The sequence below is a fragment of the Suncus etruscus genome, chromosome 9, assembly GCF_024139225.1.
Source record: "Suncus etruscus isolate mSunEtr1 chromosome 9, mSunEtr1.pri.cur, whole genome shotgun sequence".
Classification (NCBI taxonomy): Eukaryota; Metazoa; Chordata; class Mammalia; order Eulipotyphla; family Soricidae; genus Suncus; species Suncus etruscus.
The window spans coordinates 57,690,496-57,714,378 of record NC_064856.1 but is presented as its reverse complement, the minus strand read 5'-3'; the positions used below and the strand labels follow the sequence as shown (position 1 = coordinate 57,714,378).

The 23,883-nt window shown below is 40.6% G+C and overlaps 1 protein-coding gene across 2 annotated transcripts in view; it reads left to right on the top strand.

Moving 5' to 3' along the window:
- RIC3 (RIC3 acetylcholine receptor chaperone) overlaps nucleotides 1–13,689 on the top strand; it is a 33,341-nt gene extending 19,652 nt beyond the window's left edge. The window contains exons 4-6 of one of the 2 annotated variants that reach the window (XM_049781058.1): nucleotides 1,195–1,288; nucleotides 4,893–5,038; nucleotides 12,659–13,689. In XM_049781058.1, the coding sequence (XP_049637015.1) occupies nucleotides 1,195–1,288; nucleotides 4,893–5,038; nucleotides 12,659–13,110 (692 nt within the window). In that variant the 3' untranslated portion in view covers nucleotides 13,111–13,689. Of the gene's footprint in view, nucleotides 1–1,194; nucleotides 1,289–4,889; nucleotides 5,039–12,658 lie in introns of both variants that reach the window. The other variant, XM_049781057.1, reaches the window with a different exon arrangement.
- The last annotated feature ends 10,194 nt before the right edge of the window (nucleotides 13,690–23,883 follow it).

Sequence of the window (23,883 nt, the reverse complement as noted above, 5' to 3'; positions counted from 1 at the left end):
ATAGTGTTTAATGCCTCTGCTCTTGAAACATAGTCATCAAAAATATATTGAACAAGTAGAATATTCTGTGCTCTCTAGGGAAATGAAGAGTGTATGGCATGCCCCTATTATCTAGGAATTTATTATCTAGAATGGCTATCAGGAAAAATAACTCATGAAAAGTGTACTGCTTAGAGAAAAGGAACTTGGCAAAAAACATCTGGAAAAATGTGTTCAGCTTTGGGGTCTGTGGAGGAGGGCTTGGCAGAGAGCTAGGACGGCTTGCAAAAGAGACAGACAGCCTGTCCTAGGTCAACGGTGGGAACGAACTATCTTCTTTGAAGAGAAAGTAGCTTATAGTGTCTTGGTGAAGATACTGGGGGCCAACTGCTTTATCCTGTGGATAAAAAAGTGTCATCGGAGGTTTCAGTTTTTTGTTTTTGTTTTTAAATAGAAAGACATCTTCAGAGAGGGAACACAGTAGACTATGTAGAAGCCCACTGATTCAATCTCCAGCACTACATGGTACTTCAGGCACTACCAGGAATGACTCCTAAGCACTCCTATATAGGCTAAAGAATTGAAAAGAAAGACATCAGCAATGTGAATTGAGGCTTTTGGCTGTAACTGTTTTTTAAATTTATTCCTGGATTACCTACAGAAGAACTACATATTTCAGTCATATTCTGCATCTTATTTGGAAAATCTGAAACATCCAAGGAATATTTTAAGAAGACTATAGTTTATAACAGTTTATAAACTAAAGTAGTTTATAATAGTGTATAATCTATGTACCATAAATAATTCTGTGAAAGATTTGTATGCACTTTGGTCACAATAAAAATTTATTTAAAAAAATTGGGGCTGGAGAGATAGCATGGAGGTAAAGCGTTTGCCTTTCATGCAAGAGGTCATCGGTTCGAATCCCAGCGCCCCATATGGTCCCCTGTGCCTGCCAGGAGCAATTTCTGAGCATGGAGCCAGGAGTAACCCCTGAGCACTGCCGGGTGTGACCCAAAAACCACAAAAAAAAAAAAATAGTATATGATTAACTGACGCTGAATGCATCAGTAAAATAATTTTTAAAAGACCTGTGGACTCTAATGAAGAACAGTTCTGCATCCTGTCACAATATCTTCTTGTATCACTAAATTTCAGCAAGGAGATTAGGGCCTTATGTATGATGATTCTTCGACTGGCTTTTTATTTTTCCAGCCAATTTTGAACTTGCTCAACTGCAGGAAAAACTGAAGGAGACAGAGGAAGCCATGGAAAAACTAATCAGCAGAGTAGGATCTAATGGTGAGAGGTAAGTTTCATGTAAAATTTTCTTTTAGAATGCTTTTATTTTAATGAATCACTTAATTTCCTGTTATTTCTTTCTTTTTTTTTAATTTCCTGTTATTTCAGTGTCAATACATGTTTCTCTTTTAACATTTCCACTTGAGTTCTTTCAAGCAGTCTCAAGTCTCAGGCTATTTCTTTAGTACAGTCCACATTACTCTGAGCTTTGCTCTGGCTTTGCTCCTCTTAGGATGTAAACTTTTGTTTACATCACTCCTGTTAGAACCTCAAACATTCACTGTCAATATAACACAAATGAAGAAAAATTACACTTTCTGCACCAGCCATTTATATTTATAATCAGGTCATCTCCTATCTTTTTCCTTTTGTCCTTAGTCTAATGAACTTTAGCTCTAAGGCAATGGTCCTCAAACTACGGCCCACGGGCCACATATTGTATTTATTCCCATTTTGTTTCTTCACTTCTAAACAAGATATATGCAGTGTGCATAGAAATTTGTTCATAATTTTTGTTTTTACTATAATCTGGCTCTCCAACAGTCTGAAGGACAGTGAACTGGCCCCCTGTTTAAAAAGTTTGAGGACCCCTGCTCTAAGGTCTAATAATAATAAAAGAAAAATGTGGTTCTCCCTCCAGCATTATGATGGTATCTGTAGAAAATAAAGGTAGGACATTTCCCCACATCTCAGTGGGAAGAAAACAAAAGCAGCTTGAGCTCAACTTTCTCCACAGCAATGGCCTTAATACCACGAACCTGTCTGCTGCACATTCAGCTCAAATTTGGCATTTATCAGTCGTCTTTCGACTCAACTCTCCTCATCAGTACAGGAATCTGGGCTCTTGACAGCTGCTCACCTTTACTACATTATCCCTGATTTTTTTCTTTACAACAGTCCACTTTGTGAGAAGCTTTTGGGAAAGCTGGGTTACTCTAATTGTTCATTCCAAGCTCTTACCCTTGGGTGGCACATGTTCACTTCTCAGGGCTATACTTAGTGCATTCTGATTTTTACTAAATGAAACTGTCTTGATTCTCTTGTTTCCTAATTCCTAGAAAATTAGAATACTTCCTTAAAAGAGGGGTGATGAGATTAAGAAAGGCAGAAATTGAGAATTTTTCTCAAAAATTTCCAAATTAAGTGTCCTCTTAACTCTGAATGAGTGTACTAAGTACTTACATTAAAGTGCTTATACATTAAACAATTAATTGTGACCTACTTTGTATATCCTGCTTTTGCTGTAATGATTGTTTTTCATGAATTTCTTATAGTCTCATCTTGATTATCATGATATTGCTGGACAGCAGTAATAAGATCATAAGAGCATAGTTACATTAACACCCAGTACTCAGTAAAGTGTTTTGGGGTCCCAGTATGAATATGTATTTTTTCTTCAATAGGCCTCCATTTCTCTAATTTCTCGGGTCTCAGTTATTGGTCAGAATTATTCTGTCTGAAATTTTAGGATATCCTACTATATATCTTAATTTCATTACAGATTAAGCCTGATGATTCTAAGATTAGCTAAGTAGTATGATTTTTTTGTTTGTTTTTGTAAGGGGGGCTTGCTAGTTGAGGCTAATGACCCAGTACCTTTCCTTTTTTCTTTTTAAAATTTTTATTAAAGAATACCAATCCTACCACCATTTTTAATTCTCATCAACAATGTTCACATACTTAGTCGTCCTCCACCCTCACCAGTCTCCTTTTCCCACCCAAGATGGCAGGGATATTACCAACTTCAATGGTTGTAATTTGGATCTCATGTTATCTGTGCTGTTGAGTCTGTGCTTGGATGTTCAGTGAAATTGCTAACCAAGCACATTTTCTGTTTGATAACCTTTCTTCAAAAAGAGTGGAGTAATGTAACAATGAAATTGTTTAGAGATTTGAGAATTAAGGCACTGAAGTATGCTTAGAAAAGACCAGACTAAAAGCTAAGACACTAGATTCTGCTCTTGGGATTGACATTGACTAATTATGGGACCTTGGGCAAACATTTTATCTATAGGTCCTTACTGTTCTCATTTTTTATTTGATTTTTGTTGGTTTTGGCCCACATAGGGGTAATGGGTGTTATTTCCTGCTCTGGTATTGGGTATGGATGGGGGAGAACCATGCTGTGTTGTAGATTAAACACATGCATACAGTGACATGTTCTTCTGCAGTGTGATCTGTCTCTCGGTGTATCCTCCAAAACCCCAATCCTAGAATGATAGTATTGGCGGCAGGGGGCTTTTAAGCCACGCTAGACTATTCTCTCCAATCCCTATTTATTTTACCTTAAAATAAAAATAATCGGCTGAGAGATAGTTCAACAGGCTGTAGATTATGTAGTAGATGCTTCTTTATCCAGGAGGCCTGGAATCCACTTCCTCATCTCCTGAACACCACCCAGAACAGTCCTTTTGGGATTAGCTTCAGAGTCTGTGGCCCCAAACCACAAAATACAGAGAGAGAGGGACTCATTCACTGCTAATGGAATGTCTACTGGCCTTTCTGGAAAATGATGTGGACATTCCTAGAATATCTAGGAATTGACCTTCCATATGATCCAGCAACTCTACTTTTTGGAATATACTCAAAAGGCACAAAAATAAGATAAAGGAAAACATTTGCACTATCCACAATAGCCAAAATCTGTAAACAGCCCAGCGATCCAAGAGTAGATGATTGGATAAAGAAATATTACACACCATAGGCACATGATTGAGTATTAGTATTACCTGGCCACAAGAAAAGATAAAGTCATGCAATTTTCTGCTACATGGTGGGACCTACAGAGTATCATGCTGAATGAAGTTAGTCAGAGGGAAAGAGACCAACAAAGATTGATCTCTCACATATGTGGAATATAAAGAAACAGAATAGTGGAATATTGAAAGAACAAAGGAAATGGAAACAAAGAACATGAGAACTGGTATTCAATAGGAAGCATGCCATTTGAGGGGCCCAGCAGATGAGGACAGGGAGGGGGGCAACGACTGTGGTGGAGGGAATCCTCAGTCAGAAGGAGGAGGTAAAATGTTATGTATGAAACTGTATCAGTAACAGTACTGTAAACTACAGTGCAAAAATTATATACATAAAAAACACCCCGCAGAGGCAGACTGGTGGGTAGGTGACATATGGAATTGGTAGAAGGAAGTGGACACCAATGGTGTTGAATGGATTAGTGTTGAAACAATGTATGCCTGAAACCCAGTCATGATAGCTTTGTCATTTCATGGACTAAAATTTTTTCCTAAACAAAATGAACACATGTCAAAAAGGTAATATAACTGGTAAGGGACTTGTCTTGCATATGGCTGACTAGATTAGCTCTTTAGCATCATATGGTTCCTTGAGCACCACTAAGAGTGACCCCAAATTTAGAGCCAGGAATAAGTCCTGAGCACACCCACATGTGGCCTCAAAACTTTCCTCACCCCATAGAAAAAGGCACCATAAAAATAATTAATATTTCCGATTCCTAGCCAAGTAGTTACAGGATAATTATTTACTCTTTTAGGACTTCCTATTCTAACATCCACACAGATTGTGGTGGGATTTATATTCATTGCCTGGGTATATTACCACTAACTGGCAGGATTGATCTTTCTAAGCAGAGCACAGACTGTGACTTCTGACCAAGAAAAGCGGTTGCTACATCAGCTTCGAGAAATCACCAGGGTGATGAAAGAAGGAAAATTCATTGACAGAGCCACTCCTGAGAAGGAAGCTGAAGAGGCCCCATACATGGAGGACTGGGAAGGTAAAAACTATACACACACACACACACACACACACACACACACACACACACACACACACGACTGGGAAGATAAAAACTCTACTCTCTCTCTCTCTCTCTCTCTCTCTCTCTCTCTCTCTCTCTCTCTCCTCCCAACAACTATCTCCTTAGATTTTATTTTGCTATCATGATCTTAGAATTCTTTATTTTTGGGGAGATGGCTTCCAAATGGTGTTCAGAAGTCAGTTCACCAGGCTTGCTGTTCAGTACTAGGCCTTGAATATGTACAGCTGCTCTAGCTCCTACATAGGGCAACTGTCAGAACCAACACAATAGTGCCTGGAGGCCTTTAGGGCCTGTGGATACTCAGAGGACTGTATGGTACTAGGAGTTGAACTAGGGTTGAATGCATGACCCATGTATAATCTCTGCAGCCCCCCAGATTTTGTTTTTGCTTGGGGGTTTTGAGCCACACCTCAAAAGCCACCACCACACCTAGTGGTACTTAAAGCCTACTCCTGGCTGGCTAGGGGACCATATAGGGTGCCACGAATCGAACCTGAGTTGACTGTATGTAGGGCAAGCACCCTACCCAAAGCTCTCAGATTTTAGAATCCAAATCAGTTACATACAAAGTAAGTGCCTTAACCTCCATACTCTTTCTCTAGCCCACCCCAGCAGTATTTTACACTAGCCAATGTACAGTCTTACATGTTTTTATAAATTTAATACTTAATTAGTTTATATTTGTTATATTAGTATTTAAGGTTTTTAATTTATTATATTCCTTCTCAATCTCTCGTACATTGGCTGGAAACTTCAAACACAATACGAGTAGAAGTGATGAAAGCAAGCATCCTCTGCTTTCCGTTCCTAGGGGGAAGCCATCCAAATAATATGCATTAATGTGATATATCCTTTCACTTTTGTTGTTTTTGTTACTGTGACTAGGGATCCTAGAGTTTACCCACTTACCATGGTGCTCCCCAGGGGTTATTCACTTGTTTAAGCACAAGCTGTTGGCTTTTCACAGATGCCCATCTTCAAGCTGAGGAAGCTTCCTTTCAGCCTTTGCTGAATGCATTTAATCATGAATAGATATTGGATTTTTAAAAAACGCTTTGTTAATCAACTGAGATCATAATATTTTCCTATTTTACGTAGCATGGCAAGTTACATTGATTTCAAACATTTAAACAACTTTGCATTCTTAGGATAAACTTCGCTTTATTATGCTATTGTATAGGACTAGATTCAGTTTGCTGAGCTTTCCTTTCCCTTTCTTGCTCTTTCCCTATTTTTCTCCATGCCAAGAATTGATCCCATGGCCTCATACATGGAGAAGATGCTCAGAGATGCCTAACTCCATATTTCTGGTTTTGTGAGGAAAATTAGTCTGTTATTTTACATTCCTAAAATGTCTTTGATTTGTCTTTGATTTCAATTACAGGGTAATTCTGGCCTCATAAAATGTAGTAAAATAAATATACTTCTCTTCCATGTTCCAGAAAAGTTTGTATAGAGTTGCTGCTATTTCCTACTGATGAAATTAGATGTATTAGATGAAATTCTCTAGTCATACAATCTGGGCTTTAAGGTTATTTTATGAAAAGACTTATATTAACTGTGGGTAACAGATACCGTATCCTTCAAGGAATTTGCATATTTTATCCAAATTGTCGTGTTTATAATAATCCTGAGGTACATAAATCCCCTTCCATTTAATGTATGTAAAAACCCTAGTGATGTGCCTTATTTCCTTATTGATATTAGTAATTTGTTCTAGTTATTTTTCCTGATCTTACTGGCCAGAAGTTAATCAGGCTCCAATCTTTGCAGAAAACTGTTTTGGTTTACGTTTTTTCCCAGCTTCTTTTCTTTAACTAGTTTTCTTCTTTCTGTTTATTTTGAGTTTAATTTGCCATTATCTTTCTTAGTTTTTCAAAGTGGAAGCTTTGATTCTTGGCCTTTTTTAAATTGTTATTTTATTACAATTCTTCAGTTTAGATTTACCAAACATTGATCTGTTTGTTTCTTTGTCAGTCTTTTTATCAACAAGTATAAATTGGGGTAGTTTCTCTTGATGTTTTAAAATGTACTACTCTTTTGTTCTGCAGTATAAAAATTTACTACTTTGTTATTCTCCAATATATAAATTTACCACTCTATATTCTGTAATATACAGTTTACTTTTTTTTTCTGGGGAAGAGGGTTTTGGGCCATAGCTGTCAGTGCTTAGCTTAGATCTACTTCTGGCTCTGCTCAGGGATTACTCTGGTAGTGCTCAGGGTACCATATTCAGTGCTGCAAAGCAAGCACCCTGCTGTTAATTTTTTCATTTCTCTCTTCTTACTATACTATCCTTACCTCTCTTGCTTTTGTTTTTGGGCGACACAAGCAGTGCTCAGAGCTTACTCCTGTTCTACATTCAGGAATCATTCCTGGCAGGGCTTAACTATAATGGGTGCAGGGAATTAAACTCAGGTTTGCCACATTACAAGACAAGCACCCTGGGCCTGGAGAGATAGCACAGTGGTGTTTGCCTTGCAAGCAGCCGATCCAGGACCAACGGTGGTTGGTTCGAATCCCGGTGTCCCATATGGTCCCCCGTGCCTGCCAGGAGCTATTTCTGAGCAGACAGCCGGGAGTAACCCCTGAGCACCACCGGGTGTGGCCCCAAAGAAATAAATAAATAAAAAGCAATTACAAATCTTTATAAAAAAAAAAAAGACAAGCACCCTGCCTACTGTACTATCTCTCTGGTCCCTATCTTCACCTTCTTAAACACAATGTATATTTATAAAAACTCAGCTGTGTACTTGTGGATCTGCTTGAGATTAATTTTTCTCATTATGGACTCTAAATTTTTATACTTTTTCATGCCTGAACTTTTGATTAGATAATGAATCTTACACATTTTACATTGTTGGATGTTTAATAGTGTTGGACTTATTTTGAATCTACAGTTAAAGTGTAAAATCCCAGATGGATCTCTTTAGAACTTGTTTTAAGACTTGTGATGGTTCTAAAATGGCCTTTAGCTTATAGCTGCTTAATTTAAAATATTTTCATTTAGGAGGGGGGTTATTCTTGGTAGTGCTTGGGTGGCCATATCTGGTACAGGGGATCAAACTACCTCTCCAGCCCTGTGACTATTAAGACAGTGTCCTTTTCATGTCCTTTTCATGAGTCTGCTCCAGTTTGACACATTAGAATACGAACTTGCCCAGGGATGTGTGAACTCTATAGGAATTTTCAGCTTTCTGCTTCCTCTACTTACTTGACTTCTTCTAATTCTTTCCCATATATGTACAGATCAGAATTCAACTGAAATCATGAAATGCTTTTAGTACAGATCTCTGAAGTTCACTCTTTGTGAAGCCCCTTTTGTTCCAGTAATATTTCCTGTAAATTCTATCCTCTTTGGCACACTGTGTAATTCACGACTATTTCTTCACAACTCAATGAGACCACTGGGCTCTGTTTTCCTTTCTTAGAGATAATCTGCATCTTCTGTTATATAATATCTGAAAACTGGTGCTTTATATGTTTGGTTTGGTATGGAATTTTTTTCATAGCAGAAGAAACACACATGTAACACAAAAATAATCTCAGATATAGTAAATAGTTAATGATGAAGAGAAAAATGAATAAAAAATGAGGGAAAATGGTTATAACTATGTACTGGCTTTTTAATGGGTAGAACAATTTTGCACTTAAAAGAAATGCAAGATCTGTTCAAATAAAAGCTTCCAATAAATATGAATAAAAAATATGAATAAAAAATAAATATGATGAAGAGGATCTACAAAACACTACAGCTAATTCACACTTAATGGAAAAAGATTAATGTTTTCTTCCTAAGATTATGAAAGGACAAGCATGATTACTTTCATATAGCATGGTGCTGTAAGTTCTAGGTAGTTTAGTAGGGCAAATAAGAGAAACAGAAAACATATAGGAAATGTAACGGAGAAACAAAACTGTCCTATTTTGTCTATGTTATAAAAAGAACTCAAGAGATCTTTTAAAGTGGGGTGTGTGTGTGTGTTACCAGGGATCAGACACAGGGCTTCACACATGCAAGGCAAATGCTCTACTGCTAAGCCACATCCATATTCCACCTCCCCCCATATCTGTTAATAAAAAATGACTCCAGAACTAATTAATGACTCCATGAAGTTTGAGTATTCAAGTTAAGCATGTAAAAGCTTTTACATTTATTTTTCATTTTACATTTAATTTTCACAAAGAACACTATGATACAAACATTTAAAGTAAAATACTAGACCAGAGTAATATAGTAGAGGAATTAAGATGCTTGTCTTGTGTGACTGTCCATAGATAGAAAGGTCCAGTGTAGTACAGTGGTCAATTCTTCTCATGTTGACAGTTTTTAACTCAGCAAGAATTTTTGTAGGTACAGATATGATTATTCTAATTTGTATACACAGATGGAGAAGAAATAGGGTAACTTAAAAATACTGAAATTGGAAGAGAGTTAACCTGATCCCCAAATCCCATCCAACTATAGTAAATAAGACTGTGAAACTAGTACAGAAAAAGACCAGAAACAGACACACACATTTTCAGAACTTACTATAGAAAAAAATGAAAAAGCAATTCAACAGAAGACAGACAACTTTTCAAGCTTTCTAAGAAACTGCTAGAACAAGACCTCTCTACAAAAAATAACTACAACCTAAGTTTCACATATTATACAAAAATTAAAGACATGCCATAGACATGTAATATGGATATGAAATATAAAATTCTAAACCATTCTTTGATTTGTTTTTGAGCCACACAAGGGGTGCTCAGGGGCTGCACCCAGTCTAGTGCTTGGGTAACATGCCTGGTGGTGCTTGGGTCGGGGAAGGAGGACGTGAAGTGCCAGGGTCAAACCTAAGCTTCCTTAAAGCAAAGCATTTACTTCAGGTTGTGGAGCTAACTCTCTAGCCCTAAAACTGTAAACCATTTCTTTCTTTTTAACAATGAAAAATCTGGGGCCAGAGCTGTGGCGCAACTGGTAGAGCGCCTGCCTTGCATGCGCTAACGTAGGACGAACCATGATTCGATCCCCCGGCATCCCATATAGTCCCCCAAGCTGGGAGCAATTTCTGAGCACATAGCCAGGAAACCCCTGAGCATCACCGGGTGTGGCCCCAAAACAAAACAAAACAAAAATCTTTGAGATTAGAAGTTTTTATGATTCTTTCATTTCAAGGATATTCCATTAACAGAACCACACAGTATTTTTTTTGGAAATAAATTGTGTTTACTCAGCATAATAACCTGAAGTAGTTCTCTTTTAGATATGTGATTTGAAAATATTCTTGCTCACTATATAATTTGTCATTTTAACGTATTATTAGAATCTTACACAAAACAAAAGTTCTAATGTTGATAAATTGCTGATGTCGAGTCTAAAAATTCTTGCCTAACACTAGGTCATGAGAATCACCTGAAGAAATGCTCATGTTAAATGAAAATAAGGCACATGGTTTCTGGCACTGTAAAATAAAAAGCATAACAGGGTAGAACATTTTATATATAGTATGAGCCTTTTTAAGAAATGTGTTTTGTGATAACAAAGGCCAGCAAATGACCAGATTCAATTCTGGGTGGGTTTTTTTGGTGGTTGTTCTTTTGTTGTGTTATGTTTTTGAGCCACACTCAATGATGCTCAGGACTTAGTCCTGGCAGTGCTCAGGGACTATATGGGATGGTGGGGGTTAAACCCAGGTTGGCATTGTGTGAGGCAAGCTCCATCTGCTATACTATAATTTTACCCTGATTTTTTTCTTTATAAAATGTATGCTTTCCAAATCCTTTAAAATTAACATTAAACTTTTGATAGTAATAATTATAATAATAGTAATAATATAAGACTAATTAAAAAAACTCTTTACATTCTATATTGCACCAAAACAGACCCTGGCTTATCAGAATTTATAGGTAAAGAATGGTTTACAGGAGAGTTCACTTTGTTTGCCAATTATGATCGTGTGCAAATGGATTTTGAATTCTCCTGCTTTCCATGTTGTTTGAGTGTAGAACAGGGGCTGTGCCAGCACAAGCAGATGATCTCCAGTGGGGCCCATCTGCTGCTGGAGCGCAGCTCTGCTAACTTCTTTGACTTGGCACTGATTTCACTCTCCTCATCACCATAGCTGGGATTCAGCAACAGTGTTACTTACTTTGTTTCCCTTTTGGTTTTTCTTCTTTTGTCCTGAAGAAGAGAAACCAAGAATGGGGCTTCTTCTTCTAAAGATGAGTGTTTGTGTGGAGGATGGGGATCTTGGTCACATTAGGTTTCTGACACTCACTGGCTATTTCAGCTGTTTTGATAAGAACAGGCTGCATCATGGAGCATGTTCTAAGGAGCCCAGGAACCTTCTCCTTTCTTTTCCCATAATTCCTTACCATAGTCCCATCTCCTCCCACGAAGAGTTGGAACATAAAAATCATCAACATTTGCCTTTGAACTCTGCTTTCTCCATCTGAATCCCTGGTACTTCTTTTTGTCTTTTTTTTTTCTTTTTCAACTGAGGCTCATATTTGTTAGATCTTTATCAGTGCTATCAAAGTATAATATGTCAGATACACTCTGCACAAGCACCCTGAATTTAAAGCTGTGCTTCTCAATTATTTTTTGTCATGCCCCTCTAGGAAGAAGAAAACATTTTTCGTGACCTCTGCACGACTGTAAATAGTATCTTTATTAAATAAAATTTTAACCTGCAAAACAAAAATATATAAAATAATTTGAGCTGATTTTTTAATCAGAGGTGATGTCTGGATTAATGATTACAATGAGTACGTTTTGCAATGCATAGCTTTTTGAAGCAGACTTTGAAGCAGGACACAGCAACTCTCAGCTCCAGAGACATACAGAGACATCGACACGGGGCTTAGCTTTTATGACAGTGTTTGCCGAGGTCAAATGTGCCCCCTTACGGAGCCTCACAGTGCCCCCTCCCCGGGGTGGGGTGGGGGCGGGCATGCACCACTATTTGAGAACCACTGATTTAAAGATTACCTTTGGTGTTTCAGCAACACTGGCAGAATTGCTGGGTCACTTAGAATTTACATAAGTGAAACTTCAGAATTGTTCATCTTTTATCTTAGATTTTGGGGTAAACAGGGGTTTGCCACAGAACTATGGCTTACTCCTAGCTCTGTAGTCAGAAATCACTTCCGAATGAGATCACAGGACCATATGGGGTGGTGTGGATTGAAGCTGAGTCAGCCATGTGCAAGGCAAATGCTCTACTATATCTCCTGCATCCCTTTTCAATTCTTTTTAATTTAATTTAATTTATTTTTATTTTTTTTGGTACTGGGCCACACCTGGTGACTCTCAGGGATTACTCCTGGCTCTTCGCTCAGAAATTGCTCCTGCCTTGGGGGACCATTTGGGAAGCCAGGGGATCAAACCCCGGTCTGTCCTAGGTTAGCGTGTGCAAGGCAAACGCCCTACTGCTTGCACCACCACTCTAGCTCCCCTTTTCAATTCTTTTTAAGATGAATTTATTGAAATAGAATGATTGCTACCTCCATAGCCCCTGTGAGCTTAACTGATGGGGTTTATTAGGAAAAGACATTCTTTGTATGATGTTCTGCTACTTTTCTTTCTAGGTTACCCTGAGGAGACTTACCCAGTTTATGATATTTCGGATTGCATTAAGCATAGGCAAGAAACAATCCTGGTGGATTATCCTGACCCCAAGGAGCCCTCTGCTGAAGAAATAGCAGAAAGAATGACAGTGCTAGAAGAGGAAGAATCTGATCCTTTGGACTGGGAAGTGCCCTCCAATCTCAGATCCCAGGAAGACAGTTCCGTTACCTCTTATGATCCAAAGCCAGAAACATGTTCTTACTGTTTTCATGAAGAGGACCCAGCTATGTTGGCAGAGAATGCTGGGTTTACTACAGAGAGTTACAGTGAGCAGGAAGAAACCACCAGAGAAATATGGCCCCACAACTTAAGAGATGAAGGCTGGGGCACCAGCACTGATGAAGTCTATGTCGCTGGCACACTGAGGAAACGAACCCCACAGGATGTGGAGGGCAAGTCATCAGCTTGGTGAAATTCATGATTCATGATTCCAAGGTCACCACTGTCCCATCTCTGACTGCATCCTGGCCCTGTATCAGAGTCCCTGTGTTCAGATATCATAGCCAGCCAGGTTATACCCCCCATATCATGTATTTTTCCTGGTATCACATATCTATCACCTTGTAGAACAACAGAGAGATCAGTGGGAAGACAGGCAGTGTCACCATTTCTCTTCCTGCCTATGCTCATCACAACTGATCCATCAAGTAATCCTGTTTGATTTATTGTAATTGCAGATGGGACTGCTCAGGCACATAGGTCTGCCTCTTCCTGCTAGGAATAATACATGATTGACCTGTGAATGAACATCACCTTACTTGTGAGGAGTACTTATCGTCACCTGAGTGTGAAGATGTCATGTCCAAGATGCCTTATTCTGGGGAACTTGAGAAATTTAGTGTTCCCTGGGTTCAAGAAGAGACCATTTTATGTGTGAGTGTACTAGGACCAGGGTAGGGTATTGTTCTGCTGCCTGAGCTGATTGAAGCCCCTTTCTCAGAGCGTTGCAGCCTCTAACAGCCTGTCTTGGGCAGCAGAGCAGAAGATGCCCAGGAACTGTGATTGAGCCAAGGGAGAAGAGAGAGCAGAGAGAGTGTGTGTGAGAGAGAGAGAGAGAGAGAGAGAGAGAGAGAGAGAGAGAGAGAGAGCTCACACACACAAAGCCTGATTTTAGCTCCTCTTATTCCTGTTCTCATACCTGAACTGCCGAATACCTTAAGACCTTTGCTTTAGAGTAGCAGGAGGGTGTCTCAGAGACCTGCTCTTGCCAGACAAAGGGTTGAGGCAGTTGGGTTATAAGACAGCTTGCTACTCTGAGGGAGTGGTTCTGCATGTGATGCTTGGGCCTGGAGCACGGCTGAAAGAGAATCTGCATACTCACAGTACATGTCTCTTTTTGTTTGTTTGTTTTGGGTCACACCCAGTGACGCTTAGGGGTTACTCCTGACTCTGTGCTCAGAAATCACTGCTGGCAGGCTCAGGGGACCAACCATATGGAATGCCTGGGATCAAACCCAGGTCTGTCCCAGGTTGACCACTTGCAAGGCAAACACCCCACCACTGTGTTATCACTCTGGTCCCTACAGTGCTAGGAAGCTAAAGCTTCCTATTAATAAACAAACTCTGCTTACAACTGTGATTTGAAACAATTAAAGACCTTTAAGTATAGAGAACAGGTTCTAAACTACCAGGGACATTTCAGGGTCTAGCTGTTGTAAAGTATCAACACAGTAATGTTTAGCAGAGGAGAGACTATCCAGATTTCCAGGTATCAGGGTCTCTAGAGACAGTTGGGGGTTGAGGGGGTAGGTTAGAATTGGGACAGCCATGTGTCTTCTAGAGATATGATGGCAGCATGAAGTGTAACAAGTAAGAGTGATAGTTCATATATGTTAAGATTTGAAATTTTAAATCTAGCAAATTTCTCAAATCATGAAATATGGAAGACTTCAAAACTGAGAAATAGTGTAAAAACCAGGCATGACTTTGAGTTCCATCATAACTGTTATGAGTAAAATGCTGGGAAAACTGTTTCAGTCACACATACATGCTTATATTGCTGCCAAAGGTATGAGATCAGATTAATATCATGTGTCAGTTATACTACTAGGTATTTTTAATTAATTGAACTATAGTGAAAAGTTATTGAAGAGTATAGTAAATATATTGCATCTATATCTATATGGAAAATCTGACTTGTAAAGAATATGTTTTAAAAAGTAATTAAAACTAATCAATCGATATAGGTGTTCTTTGCCTTTTTGATAAATTGTTTTCCATGTTATATCTTATTCAACATAATGGGCTTGTTGATGAGGAAAGTCCTGGGTCCCTGGTTCTATTTTGTTTTGCCTTAGGCGGAGATTCCCTGAATAGAAGTAAATTAATGTTTCTTTTTTACCTATTTGTTTTTTTTTTTTTTCATTAGACGGTACTCAGGGAACCATTAGGAATGAAAGGTTCAGTAACTTCCTTTAAGAAGCTTAATTTAATGTTGGAGCCTTTTCTAGATATGTTCAGTTGTAGTTTTGTTTTGGTTGGTTTTTTTTGTTGTTGTTGTTTTGGGCCACACCCGGTGACACTCCTGACTATATGTTCAGAAATCGCTCGAGAGACCTTACGGGATGCTGGGGATTGACTGCAGGCCCGTCCTGGGTCAGCCGCATGCAGGGCAAATGCCCTACCACTACACTATCGCTCTGGCTCCCAGTTGTGGTTTTGATAGGCAGAGAAATGTTAGTACTGATTCCCTTCCTACTTTTCTTAGAGGACCTTGAGTAGGCTTTGAGTCTTAGAACCCTGACTTACTCTTTTTCTTCAGTAGAATGAGAAGTCTTAGACACCCAGGCTGAATATGAGGACTAAATGAAATAATCAGTACCTGTAAACAGCACTGGGCTTCTCTCTATATCACAACCACTTAAATGGTAAACTGTCTTATCTTTGTTGTAAGGTTTTTATTTTGCAATTGAGATAGGTATCCATATGTGTAAGAAAGATCATTTTTCCTAAACTATTTCCAAACAACTAAATTCATGGAAATACTCCAAAGCCTCTAGAAAACAGAAAAATCTAGGTGCTTCACTGGTGAGTTCTACCAAATACTCAAAAATAATACCAATCCTTACACATTTTGAAAGAGTTGAAGAGGAGGAAACAGCTCCTAACTCATTTTAGAAATAAAACCACCTTGGTGCCCAAACCAGGTAAGGATATCACACACAAAATATGCTAATATCCCTAATGAATATAAAAGTAAATGTCTTAACACAATTTTAGCAAACCAAATTAAAGAATATATTTAAAAGATCATAGACCTCAATCTAAAGAAACTTTCAGGGATACAAGGATGATTTAATATCTGCAGATTAATGTGTTATACCATATTTTGTTTTGGGATCACACCCAGCAGTGCTCAGAGATTACTCTTGACTGTACTCAGGAATAACTCTTGAGGGATTGGGGGAACTGCATGGGATGCTGGGGATTGAACCTGGGTCAGCCACATGAAAATCAATCACCTTACCTGCAAGGCACTCGTCTTGAACATGTCCAACTGCAGTTTGATCTCTCGCAGAGCCAGGAGTAAGCCCTGAGCACTGTTGGGTATGGATTGAAATACAAATAAGTAAAGGATACAAAGTATTATCATCTGCCAGGAATGTCCTTTTAGCACAGTGCCAGGAGTAAAGCCTGACCACAGTCAAGTGAGTGCCCTTAAAAAACAGTATCTTCGGGGCTGGGAAGGTGGCGCTAGAGGTAAGGTGTCTGCCTTGCAAGTGCTAGCGTAGGATGGACCGCGGTTCGATCCCCCAGCATCCCATATGGTCCCCCCCAAGCCAGGAGGAATTTCTGAGCACATAGCCAGTAGTAACCCCTCAGTGTCACAGGGTGTGGCCCAAAAAGCAAAAGAAAAGAAAAGAAATTATTTGAAGAGTGAAATGAAGAATTATTCAATTTGGGGCCAGAGAGATAGCATGGAGGTAAGGCGTTTGCCTTCCATGCAGAAGGACGGCAGTTCGAATCCCGGCATCCCATATGGTCCCTCAAGCCTGCCAGGGGCGATTTCTGAGCATAGAGCCAGGAGTAACCCCTGAGTGCTGCGTGTGACCCAAAATCAAAAAAAAAAAAAAGATTCAGTTTAAAGTCACATCAAAAATAATATCCAGGGCCTAAGAGAGCACAGTGGTAAGGCATTTGCCTTGTATGCTGCTGATCTCGGATAGATGGTGATTCAAACCCTGGCATCCTATATGGTCCCCCAGTCCTACAAGGAGTGATTTCTTAGCACAGAGTTAGGAGTAACCCTGAGCACTACTGGATGTGACTCAAAACAAAACAAAAATCTAGAATTAAATTGAAGCATGAGGGTGGGAGACCAGTTAATTGAAAACAATGACAGGATTGAAAGAAATTGGTGACACAAAGAAAAAAAAATTCCATCCTGCTATATTAGAAGAATGAATACTTTTTAAATGCCCGTATTCAAGCAGATAATCAGGGCAATATTAAAGGGGAAAAAATAAAAGCTGTAGTTATGTTTCCTCATCAAAACAATATGATATTGGACTAAGAACAAAGAGATGGAACCAGAATAGAAAGTCTATAAATAGAACCATGAATCTATAGGCCATTTATAACAAAGGCAAGAATACATAATGGAAAAAGGACAGTCTCTTCAATAAGTAGCACTGGGAAAATTGAACAACTACATGCAAAAAGAGTGAAATGGAAGAATTAGCTCAAAGGAAATGAAAGGGCCAGGGAGATGGCTCAGTGGACTGGAGCATGTGTGCACATGCTGGATCAATTTCCAGCATCACCTGATCTCCAGGGCACCACCAGTGTGTGTGGCCTCCTTCCAAAAAAAAAAAAAAAAAAACCTGAAAATAACTAGAAAACTGGGTAATAGTGAGCTCCTTTATGCAGTGATAATACGATTTTCGGAGGTGGGGTTGTTTTGCAAAGACAATGGGACTAAAGAAAACTAAAAACATTGTGATTCAGGTGGTTCAATACCTACCATTATACAGCTCCCTGAGGACCATGGAGTGCAGCCTTGGTAGCCCCAAGCACTACTGGGCCATGCACCATTAAGAGTGCCCACAAAAATCTACAGTAAAAACATGCACATCTGCTGCAGTGAGGTAACCTACTAATTGGGAGAAGATATTTGCAAATGTTTTCCAATTCAAAACTGGATAGAGGAACTGTATCTTCCCAAAGGTAACAGAAGTGGCCAAAGGCACATGGAGAGATGCTGAATATTGCAAATCATCAGGGAAGTGGGAATTAAAACCACAAGCTATCACCTCACACCTGTCAGAAAAATGGCTGTTATAAAGAGAGGAATCATCTTGGTGAAGATTGCAAAGAAAATCCTTTGTGCATTGCTATTGGAAGGTAAATGGGTGCAGCCACCAAAGAAAACTGGAAGATTCCCAAAAGTAAGAAAAAGATCTACCATATGATACAACTCCACTTTTGGGTATTTATACTTTTGGGTATCTTGATATTCACTGCATTATTAGATCAGCCAGATGCATAAATAGGCTAAGTATTCTGTGTACATTGTGGTCTCACAGAAACACACACACACACACAAAGAATAATGAAATGTTGGCATTTTCACATTTTCAGCATCTATATTTCAGTGGATGGACCTTGAGGCATTATGCTAAGCACATAATGTCAATCACAGAGGGATAAATGCTGTATGATTTCTCTTAGATCAAGACCTGAAAAACAGTCATGCAACCCAAACTTAAGACACAAGCAGAGAAAAAGTAATTCAGCGCAGAGAATTGAGTAGGTGAAGAGGGGCCAAGAATGCTGCTCAGTGCTAGAGTACTTGTCCTGCATGTGTGAAATATCAGGTTCTGTCCCTGACATCACACACACACACACACACACACACACACACACACACACACACACACACACACACACACTGATGCAAGTTTCTAATTATAAAACAAGGAAGTGCAATGTATGTTAGCGGGATTAAATCAATTTATTGCAGCGCAGAAGAAATTTAAAGAAAGGGCACATGTGTTGCCGGCAGCAACCCTGAATTGGTTTGAGCACTGAACCTGCATAACTGGAGGATGGATGACTGGGAGTGCCTCCACTATTCCATACTGCATTGCAAATGTGAATGTTGCTAAGATGGTAAAATCTTACTAAGATGATCATTTTACAGTTAAGTGCCAGAGGATTGCCTGAAACTGAAATGTGTCAATTATACTACAATAAAAGTATCTCAACCTTAAAAGTGTGAAAGATGTGGGGCCAGAGCAATATTACAGTGGTAAGATTCTTGCCTGGCACTTGGCCTACCCAGGTTTGATTCCATGCATCCCATATGGTCCCCCTCAAACCCAATTTCCTGAGTGCAGAGCTAGGAGCAACCCCTGAGCATTGTTGGGTGTGGCCCAGAAAACAACACACCCCCTCCAAAAAGTGTGAAAGATGTGCCTTAAACCCACCCACAGAACAACAAATTTTTTTGAAGAATACCCCCACATGCTGAGCCACAGGCCAGACAGCTATTCATTCAGGCAGGAAATATACTTGATCACATGAAAGCTATTAATCTAGAGTTCTAAACCCGAGTTGTTTTCCCAGAGCCTAGGCTATTTCTTTTGAATGGAAAGCTACTACCTCAGCATTCTAGAAGTACTGAAGTTAAATTCATACTTAATATCCATAATTTTGCCTAGTCCATTATTTTCCCTCGAAGTGACCAAAGGCAGCAAGACATAGTGGAGTTTGAGGCTGGGGCTTATTGAGTATGGTGGTTGTGGTGGTGGTATGTGTGTGTGTGAATGTGTAAGACATGTGGACTGAGGTTGGGGCTTGTTGGGTGTGGTGCAGTGTGTGTGTGTGTGTGTGTGTGTGTGTGTGTGTGTGTGTGTGTTTAAGGGGAGGATTATGTTAAGGATCAGACTTCACCTTGGTCCCGCCTCAACCATTTTTATATCAAGCTTACACAAAAAACACAGAAGATGGCGGCTGGAGTGATAGCACAGTGGGGAGGACATTTTCTTTACATGTTGCTGACCTCGGACGGACCCGGGTTCAATCCTCAGCATCCCATCTGGTCCTGAGCCTGCCAGGAGCAATTTCTGAGCACAGAGCCAGGAGTAACCCTGAGTACCGCCAGTGTGACCCAAAACAGAAACAAAAAGAACACAGAAGTTCTTTTCTTAGATAACTCTTTAAACCTCTCAGGTTGCCTTTTTTTTCTCCTTTATGAATTAAAAATAATCTGCACTTTGCAGGTTCGGAGACCTTGCTTTTAGGTCCCCACAAGAGATCATGTGGTAAGTGCTGGTGATGATTATGAAGCTGACTCTGGGACAGGGAGACAGCTCTGAGGGCAGAGCATGTGCTGACACATGCGAGGCAACACTCAGTCCCCAGCGCTCCTGGTGTTTGACACCCTAGCACTACCCCATTAGGCCCACACTGCCAAGTGGGGCTCCAATTCTCAGTGTGCCCCACTCTACCACTGAGCGAGGCCCCTATTCTATTTTTATTTTAACAATAAATTTTTAATCGAATCACTGTGATATACACAGTTGTTCATGATTGGATTTTAGTCACACAATATCCAATCCCTTCCCCAGTGCACATTTCGCACCATTACCATTCCCAGTCTCCCTCATGTCCTCCCTACTATCTGCCTCTATAGTAGATATTCACCACCTCTTTCTTTTCCTTTTAGACGCTGTGTTTTGCAATATTGTTACCTAAGGGGTACCATGCATATCACTTTACCTCCATTCAACACCCAGTTCTTGTCCAATCGTTTCCAACTGTCATTGTCATAGTGGCACTTCTCCACTTTTGCCAGAAGCTTCCTACCAGAAGCCAGTTCTCCTGGCCCTCATTTCTATTGTCTTTGTGACCCGTTTTAAAAGAAAATCAGCAGCTGTCTCCGAGTGCTGAGCTCCTGGACTGTACATCTTGCGGTGGACTTGGTCACTGTCATAGCTGAGGATAGCTCAGCGCAGTGCCCTGCTGGAACACTAATCCTGGCTTCCCACAGAATCAGCTCCCATGGTGATGCCAGCCACACATGGCCCACCTAGTTCCTAGCTTCAGATCTGCCACAAGCTGCAAAGAAATATCTCAACTGTGTCTTTCTCCTGGCTACAGAGGTGGGTCTCTGCCAGAAGAATCAAGTGATGATGTCCCCGTTTGTGAATTGGTGGGCTCTTGTCCCCTTTTCCAGCTCTGTCACAGCATTTGTTCCTCTGTGGGCTTCAGGCCCACAGTGGGAGACTTAGGGAGCAGCAGCCTGTTTTAGTTAGGACAGCTGAGCTGGTAGCGGATCTCTAGAACTTACCTTCGTCTTCAAGTCTTCCAGCCCTTCCCAACATCTACCTATAGTTCTGACACCTGGGAAGCAGAAGCTCAGTCAGAATAGCTCTGACCCAAGTACCAGTCATTTTAATTGGGCAATTGTCCCCTTCTTATCACCATCCTACCTTCACCCCTCAGAGTAGGAAGTGCTGGAAAAACCTAGGAAATAGATTATTTCCCTTTTTATAAGAGTTGGAGGGAAGGATTATATTTTTTTTTTAAAAAAGAGACTAAACGTCATGTTGAAACAGTTCAAGTTTAATCTGTTGATATAGGTTCTGTACTTAGACAAACACTAACTTCTACAACATTTATAATGTCGACATGGGAAAATACCAACTGTCATTGCACATACCAATAAATAAAATACATCTGCTCCAGAATACCAAAGTTTATTCAAAAAGTCACTTGATAAAAGCACAGTTTTGCAAGTTTGTCTAAAACTCCAGATAATTATGAACAAAAATAAGATGTCTGACCACTCCAAAATAGGATAAGACAATCTTGTGCAAATAGACATACACGTTCTACAATTATGAAAACTGGCTAAATGTATGCTCCCAGTAAGAGAAATGTCACCCACCCATCCTGACTAAGTCCGCTTTGTCACCAATACAAGACAGAGGCCAGGGCTGGGATTCCCTTTTTGAGTCACTCTCATTCCCTCTTGAAGACTCAACATCTCAGCCTTCCCTTGGCTCTACCTGGACCTGGATGGGGGGTTGAGGGGGCCAGAGCAGGATGTGATAGAACTGAAGAGAGGAGTGGGAAGTCTTTCTTGGGAAAGAAAAAAGGCACAGTGATGAGCTAGAAAAAGGTAGAAATGAAAGCAAATGAACTTTCATTCACTCCAAATTCTACTGTAAGCTTGTGTGCAGATGAGAAAATGGTCCTAGAACAAGAACAGGGTTTGCTCTGTATCCCAAGCTACTTTCTGCCTGACCAACTAGTTTATCCCAATGTGGCCGGAAACTTCCCCAACACAAACCTATCCCAAAGCTTCTGTGATGTCCTTTCTCCCTATGTTCTGAGACTACAGGAAGCTGTGGTCAGTCAGAGGTAAAGTGACCAGGGTGTTCAGTTGAGAGCCTAGCCTTCTGCCTGTTCTGGGGCAGCATGGGTCAACATCTGGGTTTCAGCCCCCCAAGAGAATAAACGCTCTCAGCCATTTGGAAAGTGTGCCACTTAGTATCGTGAGTCATGATGGCTCAAAGAGGGAAAGCATGGGTTGACAAGTACCTAGTGTGGGAAGAACCCTGCAGACAGACAGACAGACAGACAGACAGGAGTTGTGCTTGCGATCAGGGCTCCCCTCAGCCTCTGCAGAGCTATCTGTGTCATCTGGGGGTGGCTGCCCCCAAGGTCTCTGCTACCACCTGTCCTCAGTCTGGGCCTGCATCTGTCATGTTCCTTTTGAACTAGTGTTGTGATTTTTAAGGCACATTCACTAGAACATGTCTGGATCCACTCCAAAGCCATGCCAGTGACATTTTGATTTCTTTTGGCTAGGAGAAGATGAAAAAAGTCAACTTTCTGGGGTGGTGTCCTAGAGGCCAAAGCTCTGGAAGGGAACGCTGGCACTTTCCCACGTATGCATTCTGATCCCAGGGCATGAAATGATTAGACAAAAGCCACAGGTAACCTAAACTTATCCTCTTCCCTTTCCTGTGCTTTCTTGAGACTGATCCCAATTAGACATCTTGGCTGATTGTGTGCCGCTTGCCCTTTGCCCCGGAATACACAGAGATACACAGACACACATAGACACACACAGAGCACCTTAAAGCCAGAAGGAAAGAAAGCTAGAACTGAGAAGATTTGGGAACGTGACCTGCCCCGTCTGAAGAACTGTGTCGGGCAGAAGATACAGAGGAACTGCTGAAGTCCCTGCTGCCTATCACCCTCAGGTTTTGTTTGTTCCAGTTCCCAGCCTAGCCGCAGGCCATCTGGGTAGAGGGTGCAAAGCAGGAGAATTTACTACAGGGGAAGTTGGGCCCTGGTGGTCTGCAAGGGCCTTGGCAGCTTTGAGTCTTTGGGAGTGTGTCTGTGAGGCCAGTGGTCAGACCACCAGCATCATGGGAAGGGGCCAGGATGGACTGGCTCTCTAGCAGGTGACATGGCCACTCCCGCTTGTCACTCAATGCCCGAAGGTGACTGTCTCTGCCTGACCTTGTCAAGTTAATCAGCCAACTCTGCCTCTACTGGCCTCTCTGCACCCCTAATTTTACCCCGATTCCACAGTTCTAAAGGAGAACAGTAAAAGCCTTGAGTTTTACCTCATGCTTCTGATTTTCCACCTGCCAGCCAGCTACTTCTAGGATCCAGACAGACTCAGAGAAGCAGCTACAGCTGATAACAGAGACCATCTAGGCTCTGCCACCCCCGGTGTCAGCAGGCCTCATGAACAAGTCAGGAAAGATAGCCCAAAACTGGGACTAGTGGACTAAATAGAGGCTGGGATACCTTCCCTGGGAAACAGAGCAGTCCTGGTGCCCCTGTGGTTCCTGGTCCAGAGCTGTGGAAAGGTCAGCATCTGGCAACAAGTGTGACATCATTGGAGGGTGTCTCCTGAAGGTAAGGGCCTAATGTCTGAGTTAGAACCAAAACTATCCTGCCTGCCTTTATGTACTGACTCTGAACAACCTACATTATGAGGGCATGAGAGCACTTCCTCAGTCCTTAATGCACCCTTTCCCCACCACTATAAAGGTTCATTTTTGTCCATGCTTCAAGCGTGATTTATAAAAAAAAAAAAAAAAAAAAAAAAAACTTTTTAAAAAACCATTTCTATAGAGCAGGAATGTTCAAGCACATACTCTGAAATGAAGAACAGCTGTGTGCTTCCCTGTTCCCCATCAAGACAAAGGAGAGGCAG